This window comes from Euprymna scolopes, chromosome 27, assembly GCF_053919585.1.
Source record: "Euprymna scolopes isolate OS-2025 chromosome 27, ASM5391958v1, whole genome shotgun sequence".
In the NCBI taxonomy this organism is placed as follows: domain Eukaryota; kingdom Metazoa; phylum Mollusca; class Cephalopoda; order Sepiida; family Sepiolidae; genus Euprymna; species Euprymna scolopes.
The window spans coordinates 82,677,802-82,692,801 of NC_136508.1; the positions used below are offsets into that span (position 1 = coordinate 82,677,802).

A 15,000-nucleotide genomic window follows, 5' to 3' on the forward strand; every position below is an offset into this window, starting at 1 on the left:
ATATAGTACTTGGTAAAATTCAGTTGTAAGTGACACTCTTTTAAAGGTTGAAGGTTCAATCCTCAGCGTAGACGATACTCAAAATACATTTGCAAATAACTTAGGACTTCTCCTTGGACGTGGCTAACAAAAAAAATGAGCATGCTACTCCTGTGGATTAAATAAAGGTTTCAATTCGAAATTCTGTGAAAATTCCTGAGATGTTCCAGCACCTTCGGTTCAAGAGCCTTGTTGGATTAACCATTTTTGTTTGACAGAAAAATTTCCGAGTTGATAAGATACACCTGAAGAAAGTAGGGGATTACATCATCCGAAACGGTGTGAAAATGACACTCGAGATGAGAACAAGAATTTAAAATGGAAATTCTCAATCAACAAAAAGTATTACTCTACATTTTTTGAACATGCCAAATATAATTTAACATTATTCAAAAATAATTGATACTTTCTAATGATAAATGAATTATTGAATTAACGTTTCACTGATTACAAAATTCAACTGTCAGTGCAACAGCTTCGATTCTAGAGTCATGCTTTCACCTAAATAATAATAATTCATCAACCCACTAATTGTACACTTACCATATTCCTAAACCGTCAGGAATTGCTAGAAACTTCAACCTTTTGGGTGGAGGGGGTGGAAACAGACTGATGTTGACGTGTAAGACCATGATAAACACTGGCATTTACCAGTGAAACTACAAGTATGGTTACATTAAAGCAAAATATAAAATCTTTAAAAGGAGAGGTACTTACCCAGAACCTTACTCAATTTCGCTTCGGTATCTTCTGGCAAGTTACGGTAAGGAACTGGAAGATACCGAATCGAGTAGCCAATCAACAATCAGCTGTCGGTAGACGACAAGTTTCAATGAAATTGTGAAAGTCATTGAAGCAAAAAAAATGTGTTAAATCGAAAATGAATTTAAAGTAAAAAAAAAATCACCGTAAAAAATTTAGTGAAAATAAACATCAACAGAAAATCTTTTGATGAAAAAAGAAAAGCCCCCTACTCCCCAAAATGCATAATTTTCTTTGAAAAAGAAAATAATTCATTTTTTACAGTTGTTTTTATGTTTTCGTCGTAAAAATATTTATTTGCAAATTATCTCATCATAAATAAAAAAAGATTAAAAACTTTTTATATATTTTTTACACAAAGAATACGTTTCTTGAACAAAAAATACTTTTCTTGAACAAAAATATTCTTCTTAAACAAAAATACTTTTTTGAGCGAAAAATAATTTTCTTAATCAACAAAAATACTTTTTTTGAAAAAATACTTTTCTTGAACAAAAATACTTTTCTTTGAAATTGAAAAAAGTTTACTTTCACAGTAGTTTCCACATTTTCATCGTAAAAAATACATTATTTGAAAACTTTTCTTGAAAAAAACTTTTCTTGAAAAAACGTTTTATATACTTTTCTTGAAAAACATTTCTATTTTGATATAATTACACTTAAGGAAACTAGTTTCTTATTTTAATGTTTTATTTTCAACATTTTGACTGTATCGTCTCCGGCAGTCTCCACGTTGGCTTTTTTTGTCTACTTATGTAACTTTGCTGTAAGATGCCGACGCGAAGTTCAGTAAGGTTCTGGATACATACGAAAAAGAGAGACTACCACTAGCAGGTGCAGTGCAAACAAACAAATTAATGGCGTGCTACATACAACCAATCAGTAAAGTAACATTGCTGTAGCGGGATCATCAAGTTCCTCTCATCTGTCTAGTTTAAAGGAGGTGCTGGACAATGAGTTGCTGAAAAATTGGTGTTATACATTTATATTTCTCTTCCTGCTATCTTATTTGCTTTTAAAGGAAAACGTTTCCCAAAACGTATAAAGGTTAATACGAACGATATTTTATTTAACCATCTGTTTTCAGACATGACCGGAATTGAAAATTCATTGGATATTTAAAGGGTGAGGCAAATTTTTCTTTTGTTTTATCAGGGGCAGATAACTCGACCGTTTCTAACTTTTTCTTTTCATTTGGAAAATAGTTTAGAATGTTGTTTTATCGTCAATCGATAAATGCATCTCATTCTTATCTGAAAGGAGATTTCTGCTCTTGTCTGGCGTCATCAAAAACTCGTTACGTTGTTGATTAACGGCGAGAGAGGTTAGCATGCTTGTTATGTAGGCATCGTTTGATCGATGAATTTACCAAAGCAGAAGGTAACCACCACACACCCCGTAATCGACTGTGAGAGTTCCTTTGCCATTATTCATATGAGCAGTCCATCAAAGAATTGCCACCCGTATGTGTCATAAATGATTACTTCCCTCATCAGTGTTGCTTTCTATCTTGCCGTCTGGATCATCAAATAAACGAAGCTTGTTTAAAAGCCACAAATGATTGATGAAAAATCAGATCATAAAACTATTTCATGGAAAAATGAGATTTAAATATTTCGACTTCGGACAAACAAAAAATAACATGTATGCAAACACTATCTCTCTCTTTCTCTCTCTCTCTCTCTCTCTCTATATATATATATATATATATATATATATATATATATATATATCTTTACATATATATATCTTTACATATATATATATTTACATATACATATATCTTTACATATATATATATATATCTTTACATATATATATATTTACATATGCATATATCTTTACATATATATATATTTACACATATATATATATATTTACATATATATATATCTTTACATATATATATATATCGTTACATATATATATATATCTTTACATATATATATATATGTGTGTGTGTAATGATATATATATATATATTACAAACATATATATATATATATATATATATATATATATATATATATATATATATATATTTACATATTTCAATACATTTTTGTGACTAAGCGCGGAGGTCCGCTTGAAATATAAAAAATAACAATAAAAAATATTAAATACAAAAAGTAACATCGTTTTCATGTTTCAAAACCCCCTCCAAACCTTTAGATTTACATATATATATATATATATATATATATATATATATATATATATATATATATATATATATATATATATATATATATATATATATATCTTTACATATATTGATATATATATCTTTACATATATAGACATATATATTCAAATATATATATATATATATATAAAAGTGAACGTGTCTGTCTGTCTGTCTGTCTGTGTACATTTCCATACGCAATAACTCTGTCAATTTTTAGTCTATAGACTCGAAATTTGAAATACCGGGCACTGAGATTTGGGAAAATCGATGTGACGGGTGTCAGCCAGAAATTTTGCTGTTAAGGGGTCAAATTTCAACGATTTGACCTTTAAAAACTCTACCAAACTCCTCCGACAATTTTGGGTCTAGACACTAGAAATTTTAGATATAGGTTCCTTGAATCTGGATCTAACTTTATAAAGTGATTAGAGCCCGAAACTATAAATTTTAAGGAGTCATAATAGGGGTCAAATTAAAAAAAAATTTACTCTTTTTTTTTTTTTTGCTCAGCATACACCTCCAAACACCCGGGCAACGCCGGGCTGAAATGCTAGTATATATATAAAGCTGAACGTCTGTGTGTGTATGTATGCGTGTGTGTGTGGGTGTATTTGGTCACGAATAGGCTCCTTTATGGTTGACTATTTTAAAAAACTGATTACATATAATAATAGAAGATGTATCGAGGATCAGGAATGGGTATGTTTGATCTGGTGGAACGGTGATTCATAAAAATTGTTGGGTCTGTGTTCGCGCCTGGCCCCCAAAGTATGGAAATAAAAAATGAAAAAAAAAAGTTTACAAGTGTTTTTGATATAGATGTACATAAGAATACTTTGATAAGTATGTTTCAACTTAAATAGGGATGGTATAATAAAATTGTGGGGTCTGCGTTCGCGCCTGTACTCCATGGAAATATGGCACAAACATTAATAAAGACTTTTCATATCTACTTGCGTAACTCTACTTTGATAATTATGTTTCAGTTTGAAGAAATATGGTATAATAAAATTATGGGGTGTTCGTTCGCGCCTGGCCTGCATAGAATGGAAATATTTCATAAAGTTTAACAAGGTTTTTTAAAAGGGGCGAGGGTCTACAATAACCCCTTACTTTCATCTTAATTCACGTTAGCTTTTATTTATTTTTTTAGTTGAATCATATTGTGTCGAATAAATTCACCTCATAAATTCACGTTCTTATTAAAGTGAAAGCCAAAAAAAAAAGTCGGAACTTTAGACAATTCTCGACACAAATTTTGCATAACTCTATTTTTTCCTTCTCCACTTGCACGTGGCACTCTTTCGAACATAGATAAATAGATAAATAATAAAAAAAATAAGAACGTTACTTGTTGTCGTGTAAAAAGAAGGAAAAAATCCTGCTCACGTGATTACGTGTCTTTTTTAAAAACATTTGCATAACCTTTTTATTTTTATTTATATATCTGTTTAAGCTTTTTTGTCAGTGTACTAGAAGGAATCCAGTTGATTACAACCCTTTCTGCGTGTTCTTTACATTACAATAGTACAACCCTGAATCCGACGGCGCAATACTACACCGTTCAATTCTGTAAAACTGAAACGAAGCTGTTCTGCTTGAAAAGGGCGCCATTTTCTTCTTATTCATATTTATATCGATTCTTTGCTTTAAAAAACTAAAGTAATTACGTGTTTACTTTTTAATATCCCATTTTGCTGTTTCGGATTATTTTACTAAAGTAAGTAAAGCTTCATTATTTTTCAAAACTGTTTTTGTTTCTTTGTTGTTCAATATTTCGTCGATATTATTTAGTAAGAGTGTTTAGCAGAAAAGCCAACAAACGACTACCCGAAAAAATAAATATACAAGAAATAAATGTTACCATAGTTAATAAAAGTTCAGTTCATGTTTTTTTTTGTTTTGAAATAATTTTTAACGCTCTTTACTTGTAATAATTTCAGTGAACCGAAATTAAAACGAAATTTGAGGCGATAACTACTTAAATGAATTTTTATATAAACTACACATGCCATAATCGAATATTCTTCAAGCACAAAATAACGGAAAACATTAAAATATGTTTATAAATATTCCTTACATGACAGAACTCTCTTAAATTGTTAACGCAGAATGCTCAGGTGCCCCTCCTTCAAATTGAAAACGGGGCTCTTCATTTCAACGTCGCTGCCATTTGATTTTTTTAAACCGGTCTGTGAATTTAAAAAAAATTACAAATTACTTAAAAATACAAACCAATGAATTTTTCTACCAAAAAAGTAACTTTTATTGACTATGGTAACGTTTATTTCTTTTATATTTATATTATTATATACATAACATTTTCTCTTTGTAAGAAAACATCATTTTGTTGATCGCTCTTGGCTACGAATGGAAACAAAGTTGATATAAAATATAAAAATATAAAAAAATATATTTTCGCGAAAATTATCTTTACTTTCATCATATTTTGCTTAGGGTAAAAGTTTTGAGTATCAAAACCTATCTCTTTACAACCCCCTCCTTTTCATCAATCACAGTCCATTTTCTGTAGGCTTTTTTGAACCCAGTCACCGACAGGTACTTCTACTAGTATATATATATATATATATATATATATATATATATATATATATATATATATATATATATATATATATATAGGGTGACCAAAAAAACGCGCCCCAACTCTAATTAGGCCCTGTTTCTTAGTGGGTTTTTTTCCGAATGAAATGAAATTTTGGCTATAACTAGTTCATTATATTCAAAACATCACACCAAAACACAAGGGTCTTTGGCCTTTTTTTTTCCGTTCTACAGCATATGTTCAAGATGTTTTTTTTTCGGGTCACCTTGTATATATTTATATATCCCTATCTATCTTTCTTTCGTTCTCTCTTTCTCCCTATCTTTATCTATCATTACACTATTCTTTATTCTCTCTCTCTCTCTCTCTCTCTCTCCTTTTCTATCTCCCGTTCTCTTTCTCCCTTTCTTCTTGTCTCTTTATTTCTCCCTCTCTTTCATTTTCTCGCTTTCATACAAACTACAGCATGAATACATTCTTTTACTCTCTTTTTCTTAATTTATCTCTATCTCCCTTTCTCTCACACACTATTTCTTTCTCTTTCTTTATTCATATCCCCCTACCTCTCTCATTCTTTCTATCTCTCTTCTTCTATGGAACGGACTTACTTCTTCTTGAACAAGAGATGTGGTCATCCAACCAAGCTATAACCAAAGCCGATGTCTCACAAGTGGAAATTTTCTACTCGCTACGACGATGTCATCCAACAAGCTAACCTAGCGAGCAATTAGTAATAGAATTTTCAGTATGTGAGAGATTATTTAATTATTTCCATAGAGGTTTGCTGGATCCGTGTTAATAGAATTTCTTGTGTTCGTGGCGGGTTTGCTCAGATGGCAGAGTGCTCGCCTTACATACAAGAGGTTCGGGCCTCAAATACCGAGTTCGGATATGCCTAACTGATGAGCCCAAATGAAGGCGAAACTCGAGTCTTGGACTTCCGGTTTGTTGGTTTTTGTGGCTCAAGAGCTGCGACATTGTTTGGCTATGGAAATAATTATTTAATCTCTCACATACTAAATATATATATATATATATATATATATATATATATATATATATATATATATATATATATATATAGAGAGAGAGAGAGAGAGAGAGAGAGAGAGAGAGAGAGAGAGAGAGAGAAATAAAAAGGAACAAACCGTATTATGTGTTCATCAACGTTTCGTCTTTATTTCGAGACTTCCTCTGGATGATGAGATTAAAAAACAAAAAACACCAGTTTCTTAATCTCATTCATCCAGAGGAAGTCTCGAAATAAAAACGAAACGTTGATGAACACATAATACGGTTTGTTCCTTTTTATTTCTCTATTTTGTCGGAATACTATTTCCATTATTTTCATCATACACACACACACACACACACACACACACACACATATATATATATATATATATATATATATTATATATATATATATATATATATATATATATATATATATTTCTCTCTCTTATGTTATACTTTTTCTCGTTGCAGATCAAAAACAGAAGTTAACATCAAGCGAATCCTTTTTGGTTTGACATCTTCTTCAATTGAAAATATGCGAAAACGATTCCAAGTAAGCTTTCACGTGTATTCTACTGGATAATTGATTGATTTAAAATAGTAAACAATAATTAAGTTCGTATCATATCCTTGTTATTAGGTTGGTGCAAAAATAATGTCGTTTTTATATCTAAATTATACGTCAAAAAAAATAGAAAAAGAAATTGTCTTGAATATCTTTTGCAAAGAACATTATTAATTTTACTCTTTTTAAACTTGACTTTTATCATTAATTAACACATTTATATTACCAGTGAATCGAAACTGTAAAACTCATTAAAACTCAAAAAATAATTAAGTAATTCTTAACACCGTGGTCATTTTGTTTGTTTTTTTATTTCAGGCTAAAGTGGCTTTGATTAGTCATTAGAGGTCACGTGTGATAGTTATCTAACTTTGTACGCTTTAATGTGTTAAGTTGATGCTACTTATTTTCACGAAGAATACACTTTCTTTTTTTTCTCTTTCATTTTATTTTTTAAGAATGTACAAATTTTATTTTTTTTAAGAATGTACAAATTGGATTTTTGTCTTCTATTCAAAACTCCTTGACCTTCAAGTACATAAATTTACAGGTAACATAAACTGGTACGTAGAAAACAGTGCCAAGGCTGCTGCAAGGGAGGTGGGCTCCCTTTACTGGGTTAGAAAACTTCTCACGCCTGCGAATATCCTATATCTCTTCAAAGTCATGGAGTATTGTTCTTACATCTGAGCTGATGCACCAAGCCTCTTCCCCGTGGATAGGATCAAAAAGGAGCGTCTAATCTAATAAATTTCACACTATCTATCAATATCCAGCTCTTTACCCATCAAAGCATAAAACTACTACACTTTGAAATATTTATTTGTTTAAAATATTTAAAAAATTACATTTAAAACAAATTAGGCACAAGGCTATCAAAAGTGAGCAGGAAATGGGTGCCGTTAATCGTTTTTGGTTTAAAGTGATAAAATTGTTTATCTTACCCTTAACTAGACCTATCTTCGTCACCATAATATTACAATTATACTACGGTTCGTCCAACTTCATAAACATGTTTATATTCAAAGCTTTACATTTTGATCTTAGCCAAGAGGTTAAGGTCATCATTAGTCAATAAGTTTGTACAACAAAAGCGTAAAATTCTGCAAGTATAATTAAGCTTCCGTGAAAGGTTGCTGTTATAGTGATAAGTTTGTTATGTGCGATTGCAAGGTTGATTGTTTGACTTTATCCTGTCTGATCTTGTCTATGTTGTAAATCTTTCACGTCAGTCAAGTGAAAACAAAAACATGTCCACGTTCACAGAAAAATAATTCTGAAAAAAAATAACTGTTGTTTTTATTCATTTTGTCTCATGTAAACTGCATTCAGCTGTTAGATATTTCTAATTTTGTACGAAGATTTATCTGTTAGATATTTCGTGATAGTCTACTGGCTTTGTGTGACTCGGGTTTTGGGCGCCATCTTGGATTTCCTACATAATGACTTGACCGCATGAATGAAGGATATAGAATAATTAAGTTACACATGTCAAATTAAAGCATATTTTACACTAATGCAATTCTGAATTTTTTAGATGAGATGTGAATGCTTGTGTTATGTGGATTAATCGGACTATTATTCTCATCTTGGGTGTTATTAGCACAACGTTTCGATCGCTGCAACCTGCGGTCTTCTTCAGGTGTTGAAAAGGAAAAGAGGGTTGGCTCTGCATTACAAGAATTCGAACTGTGGGTTCGAGGGTGGGTCTGTAGATCATAAAGAAGGTTCAATCTTCAGTGGTCACTAAGATATTTTTTAAAGGCTTTTTATTTTTAAGTTATATTATTATACTTATAATTTATTTTCCGGATAGATTAATCTTATTAAGTTAAATTCGAAACTTCCTGTTGTTTTTATTTCTTTTTCTCCTTTCTTTTGTTTACATTTTTCGAAGGTTTTTTTGATAGTTGAACTTAAATTACTTCCGCAAATCTTGTTAGCATCGTCATTAGTGATAAGATAATTTGTTATAGATATAAACTAGCTGTACCCGGCCACGTGTTGCTGTGGTTCCGTTTGATGAAATGATTAATGAGTATGGTCAATTAAGGCCTTTTTTTTTGCATATGGTTCAGTAATTTTCCTTGCTTGCAAATAGATTTGTAGAAATATTTTCTTTTTTTTTTTTTTGCTTATTTTCAATTGAGGAATCTGAAAATCCTTTCTTTGCTTCAAAATAGATTTGGAGCAATTTTTTTTAATTTGTTATATTTTTCTTTGTTTTTTGCTTATTGGTAATTGAGCTGTATGGTCAATTAAGAGCAATTTCTTTTTCTTTGTTTGTAGTCATGTAGTTTTCCTTGTGTCAAAATAGATTTGTAGAAATAATGATTATTTGTAATTTTTTTTTTTTTTGCTTATTTTCAATTGAGAAATCTGAAATTCCGTATATAGCTTCAAAATAGATTTGAAGCAATATTTTTTTTAATTTGTTTTTTTTTTCTTATTTCTTTTGCTTATTGTTAATTGAGATTTACGGTCAATTAAGAGCAATTTCTTTTTCTTTGTTTGTAGTCCTGTAGTTATCTTTGCGTCAAAATAGATTTGTAGAAATGGTTTTTTGTAATTTTTTGCTTATTTTGATTTGAGGAATCTGAAAAAAAGAGAAGTATGAAAAAATATTTGCTCGATTGTTTTCTCAAATAATTATCCTATTGAGAACTTATGTTCAAATAAGCACAGTGTGTAGAAATATTTTTTTAATTTTCCTTTTTGTGCTTATTTTTAATTGAGCTGTAACGTTAAATAAGGCCAATTATTTTATATGTAGTTCCGTACTTCTTGTATCCAAATAGATTTGGAAATAATTTTTTCCTAAATTTTTTTTTTTTTGCTTATTGTTAATTTAGGAATCTGAAAAAAGAGAAATCTGAAAAAGATACTTGTTTGATTTATTTCTCAATGTATTGGCCTGTCGACAAATGTATGGTCAAATAAGGCTAATTTTTTATTTGCGGCCAAATAGATTTGGAGAAATATATTTTTAAAAAAAAAGTGTTTTGTTGTTTATTTTTAATTGAAGAATCTGAAAAAAGAGAAGTCTGAAAAAAAGTATTCGCTTGATTGATTTCTCAATTTATTTATCTGTAGAGATATGTATGGTCAATTAAGGCCTTTTTTCATATGGTTCAGTAATTTTCCTTGCTTACAAATAGATTTGTAGAAATATTTTCTTTTTTTTTTTGCTTATTTTCAATTGAGGAATCTGAAAATCCTTTCTTTGCTTCAAAATAAATTTGGAGCAATTTTTTTATTTGTTTTATTTTTCTCTTTTTTTGCTTATTGGTAATTGATCTGTATGGTCAATTAAGGCGAATTTAGCTTTCTATGTGGTTCTGTAGTTTTCTTTGTGTCCAAATAGATTTGGAGAAATGAATTTAGTTTTAAAATTGTTTTATGTTTTAATGCCTGTTTTTAATTGAGGAATCTGAAGAAAGAGAAGTCTAAAAAAATATTTGCTTGAGTGATTTTTCAATTTATTTGCCTGTATGGCCAAGTAATGCCAATTTTTTATGGTAATTCTGTAATTTTGTTTGCGTCCAAGTAAGTTTGATTCTTTGTTTCTGCAAGTTTTTAATTAAGCAATCTGAAAAAAGATGAGACTGAAGAAAAACATATGCTTGATAGATATCGCAATATAATCAATTATTTGGTCAGTCAACAGCTGTATCGTTATGTAAGGGCAAGTGTTTTTAGTAAACAGATGGCTCGTACGCTATATGCACGTGAATAAGAAAATGGTATTGATTTCCATAACACAAAAAGCAAAAATCATTTATAAGAAGATGTAATCTTTATTGTAATGTTATAAGATTTTAAGAATAATTAATAAATCGTTTAAAAAATCTGTAGAAAAAGCAGGAAGCAAAAAATTGAAATAATTGCTATAGCAATATAGTAATGCCCCCACAAAACACCGGAAAACGTAAAGGAATAAATATTGTTGGACAACGTTGAAAGAAGGATTTATGTGTAAAAACTATTTGAATTGTTAAAGTATAATCGTACAATTTCTAAATGCACGTGAAAGTTGAAAAAAGAAAATTTATGGGGGGGGTGTAGAAATAAGATTGACTGCAAAAAAAAAGCAGCAAATGAATTAGCACAAATTGCCGGAAAGTGGTAAGAAAAACAAAATAATTTTTAAATCCTGTAATTCGAGATAAGTTCAAATATGAAGTTATTTAGACAGATTTACCGAAAGAAACTTACCAAGAATCACCTGTAACACGTGAGGAAGAATAAAAATGGGGGGGTGCAAAAAATGCGGTAAGTTTTTACAGCAAATGAAATCGAGCGAAGCAAATGGATGCTATTTTTTTTATTTATTAATGTTTTTAAGAATTAAACAAATTTATTTAAGGTATGCTTGGATTTAATCTAAACACTTGAAATTTAAATTTAAAAGAAAATGTAATCTTGGAATTTAAATTAAAAAAATGGAATTTTGGAATGCGAGACGCCGTAAAAAAAAAAGAAAGAAAAAAACTTATTTTTGGATGGATGAAATAAACAAATGAATTATAAATGTAAATTTTGGATAAACAAATGAAATAAAAAATGTAAAAATAGGAGATGCCTTATACTTAGCGATGTAACACTAAAAATGTTGTCATGCGAAATCGTCAAATCGTAGTGAAATCAATCCAAAGTGCATTCTACCAGAAATAAAATTTGACCACAGGTTCGCATTTAAGAAAAATATTTTTATTTTATTATATATATTATAAAATTTTGGATGTTAATTTATTTTAATAACATATAGACTGTCTGAAGCTTTCAAATAAATTGCTAATGTACAAATACGGTTTTATTGATAACGAACGAACCAAGAATTACATTTTTAATTCGAAATTCGAAATCGTCAAATCGTCGTGAATTGACTGCAAACCGGAAATAAAATGGAACATAGTTCTGTATTTACGAAAAATATATTTATTTTATTTAATATATTTTTATAATTTGCGATGTTAATTTATTTTAATAACATGCAAACATTCCTTGATTTACAGATAAATATTCTGTAAATTTCAATTAAATTGGTAACGTAAAAATATGCTTTTAATCACTTTGAACAAACCAAGAATTACATTTATATATATATATATATATATATATATATATATATATATATATATATATATATATATATATATATATATATATATATATATATATATATAGCTTAAGAGGAGACTTATCCGGATAATGCCAAGCTCAACAATTATTATTGGAGCTTATACAATAGGACAACAAGAGTATGAAATAAAGACACAAAACTATATATTAGTAGATATAAAATGGATCATTTATTGAATAATGGAATACAGGCAAAATTTAAGGGGATAGAAGGGACTCTTTATGCCAGGGCATTTCGAAGCCTAATGCTTCTCACCAGAAGAGTAGAGAAGGTGCTAGGTAGCATGGGGAAGATGCGGCGTCTAGCGTAGGGTTCATTGGGGACGAAAAAGATTAAGAGGAATTATAGAATGTTGGAGGAAGCTTTATTGAATTCTAAATAAATAAGGAGAAGCTTGTTATATATAGGATGATATATAAAATTGTATATAGTCTTTAACATAGTGTTGAGATTAAGGGGTATATGTATTAGGGTTAAATTGGAGGTGTATTGTTGCTACGTTGTAATTTATTTTAACGGTTTATGGAGTGTCTATTTTCTATGGGGTGGTAATTTTGATTGGTGCAACCTAAACGGCAAATGGCGGCTATAAGATCGCTTATAATTGGGGGGGGTATGCAAGGTTGTAAAATTGAAAGGTAATATGCGGCAATATATTTATAAGTTTCTTCTGTTATGATACAGGGAGTATGATCATAAGGGGGCGGTCGGAGATTAGGGTGGCAATGACTATGAGTGCGTATAACGTGATGCAAAAGGTTAAGTATACATATTGATGCCAAAATGGGGGAGTAAGGAAACCATTGCTACTTATGAGAGTGGTAAAAATATACCAAATCATAGTAGGGTAATTATAATAGTACGAAAGATAATAGTAATGAAAATTATAATAATAGTAGTAATAATAAAGATAAAAATAAAATAGAAGTAAAATTAAAGATAAAAATAAAGATAAAGATAAAGACAAAATTAAAGATAAACATAAAAATAAACATTAAAAATAATATTACCAGTGAAAATGAAAATAATGGTAGTGGTTATGGTAGCAATGACGGGGATAATAACGGGGATAATAATAATAACAATAATAATAATAATAATAATAATTAATAATAATAATAACAGCAATGATGATGATGATGATGATGATGATGATGATGATGATGATGATAGTAGTAAAAGCGGTAAAAACAAGATAGTAATAATAATGATAATAATAAAGATAGAAGAAGGGATACAGATAAGTGGGGGTCAGAGTAGCAGGAAATGAGATTGAGGAGTGAGGGGTAAGTGGTTTCGTAAAAGATAAAGTAAAATAAAAGAATATATATATATATATATATATATATATACGCATATATATATATATATATATATATATATATACGCATATACATATATACAAACACGGATAAAAATAGATTTTAAAAAATAGATTTAAAAATGTATATAGATGTAGAATAAGCCGGGAAAGCGTAAGAGTTCGGTGAACAAAAAGCCCTTGGGTTTAAATTAAATTAAAGGATTGCTTCACTGGCAACTCCTCACAAGCAAACATGTGTATTTTTCAAATTCCTTCTAGCTGCCACTTCCTACTGCTAATATAACTTAGATTTGAACGCAGTTGAACCAGTCCAGTTTTGGGTAATTTCCATCACAAGAGTCTCCGTTGAACAAATACAGTTTTTTGCCATCCAAATTAGGAGGAATAAAGAATTCACCAGACCAACGCATCTACGCAAGACAACCCTTGCATCTCTTGGAGATCAGAACTATTACATTAAGTAGTTACGCCGATTGAATGGACCTGTCCCTCGTGTTCATAAACGAGAAAGTATGTATTCAAATTTCTAAGCCTTGCTTGTTCATAAAAACATAAATTTGATGGCCTTTATAATCGAAATCAAGAAATTTAAAGTTTTAAGGTGGACTCCTGAAACTATCGTTCCCAGTGAAGCAATCTTTTAATTTAATTTAAACCCAAGGGATTTTTGTTCACCGAACTCTTACGCTTTCCCGGCTTATTCTACGTATATATATTTTTTTAATCTATTTTTTTAATCTATTTTTTTATCCATTTTATCTGTGTTTGTATATATGGATATATGTATGTGTGTATGCGTATATGTGTGTATATATATATACATATATATATATTCTTTTATTTTACTTTATTTTTTACGGAACCACTTACCCCTCACTCCTCAACCTCATTCCTGCTACTCTGACACCCCACTTGTTTGTATCCCTTTCTTTTACGCACCCCTAATTATTATTATGAACAGTATTATAATTATTATTATTAGTAGTAGTAGGGGTGATGGTGGCGGTAGTGGTAGTAGTATTGTTATACTATCTTTATTATTATCATTATTATTACTGTCTTGTTTTACCGCTATTATTATTATTATTATTATCATCATTATTATTATTATTATCATTATTATTATTACAATCGTCATTATAATTGCTGTTATTATTATTATCCCCGTTATTATCCCCGTCATTGCTACCATAACCACTACCATTATTTTCATTTTCACTGTTATTAACATTAACTTTGACTTTACTTTTATCACAACTATTGGTAATATTATCTTTAATGTTTATTTTTATGTTTATCTTTAATTTTGTCTTTATCTTTATCTTTATTTTTATCTTCACTTTTAATTCTATTTTATTTTTATCTTTATTATTACTACTATTATTATAATTTTCAT

The 15,000-nt window shown here is 29.4% G+C and overlaps 1 protein-coding gene across 5 annotated transcripts in view; it reads left to right on the forward strand.

The window, feature by feature from the left end:
* The window catches only part of LOC145248942 (uncharacterized), a 157,195-nt gene that overhangs the window by 55,401 nt on the left and 86,794 nt on the right, over window positions 1-15,000 (forward strand). For 4 of the 5 annotated variants that reach the window (XM_080110741.1, XM_080110736.1, XM_080110737.1 and 1 more), the window contains exon 2: window positions 7,044-7,125. In XM_080110741.1, coding sequence (XP_079966867.1) covers window positions 7,044-7,125 — 82 coding nt within the window. Of the gene's footprint in view, window positions 1-4,653; window positions 4,710-7,043; window positions 7,126-15,000 lie in introns of those variants that run through there. The other variant, XM_080110739.1, reaches the window with a different exon arrangement.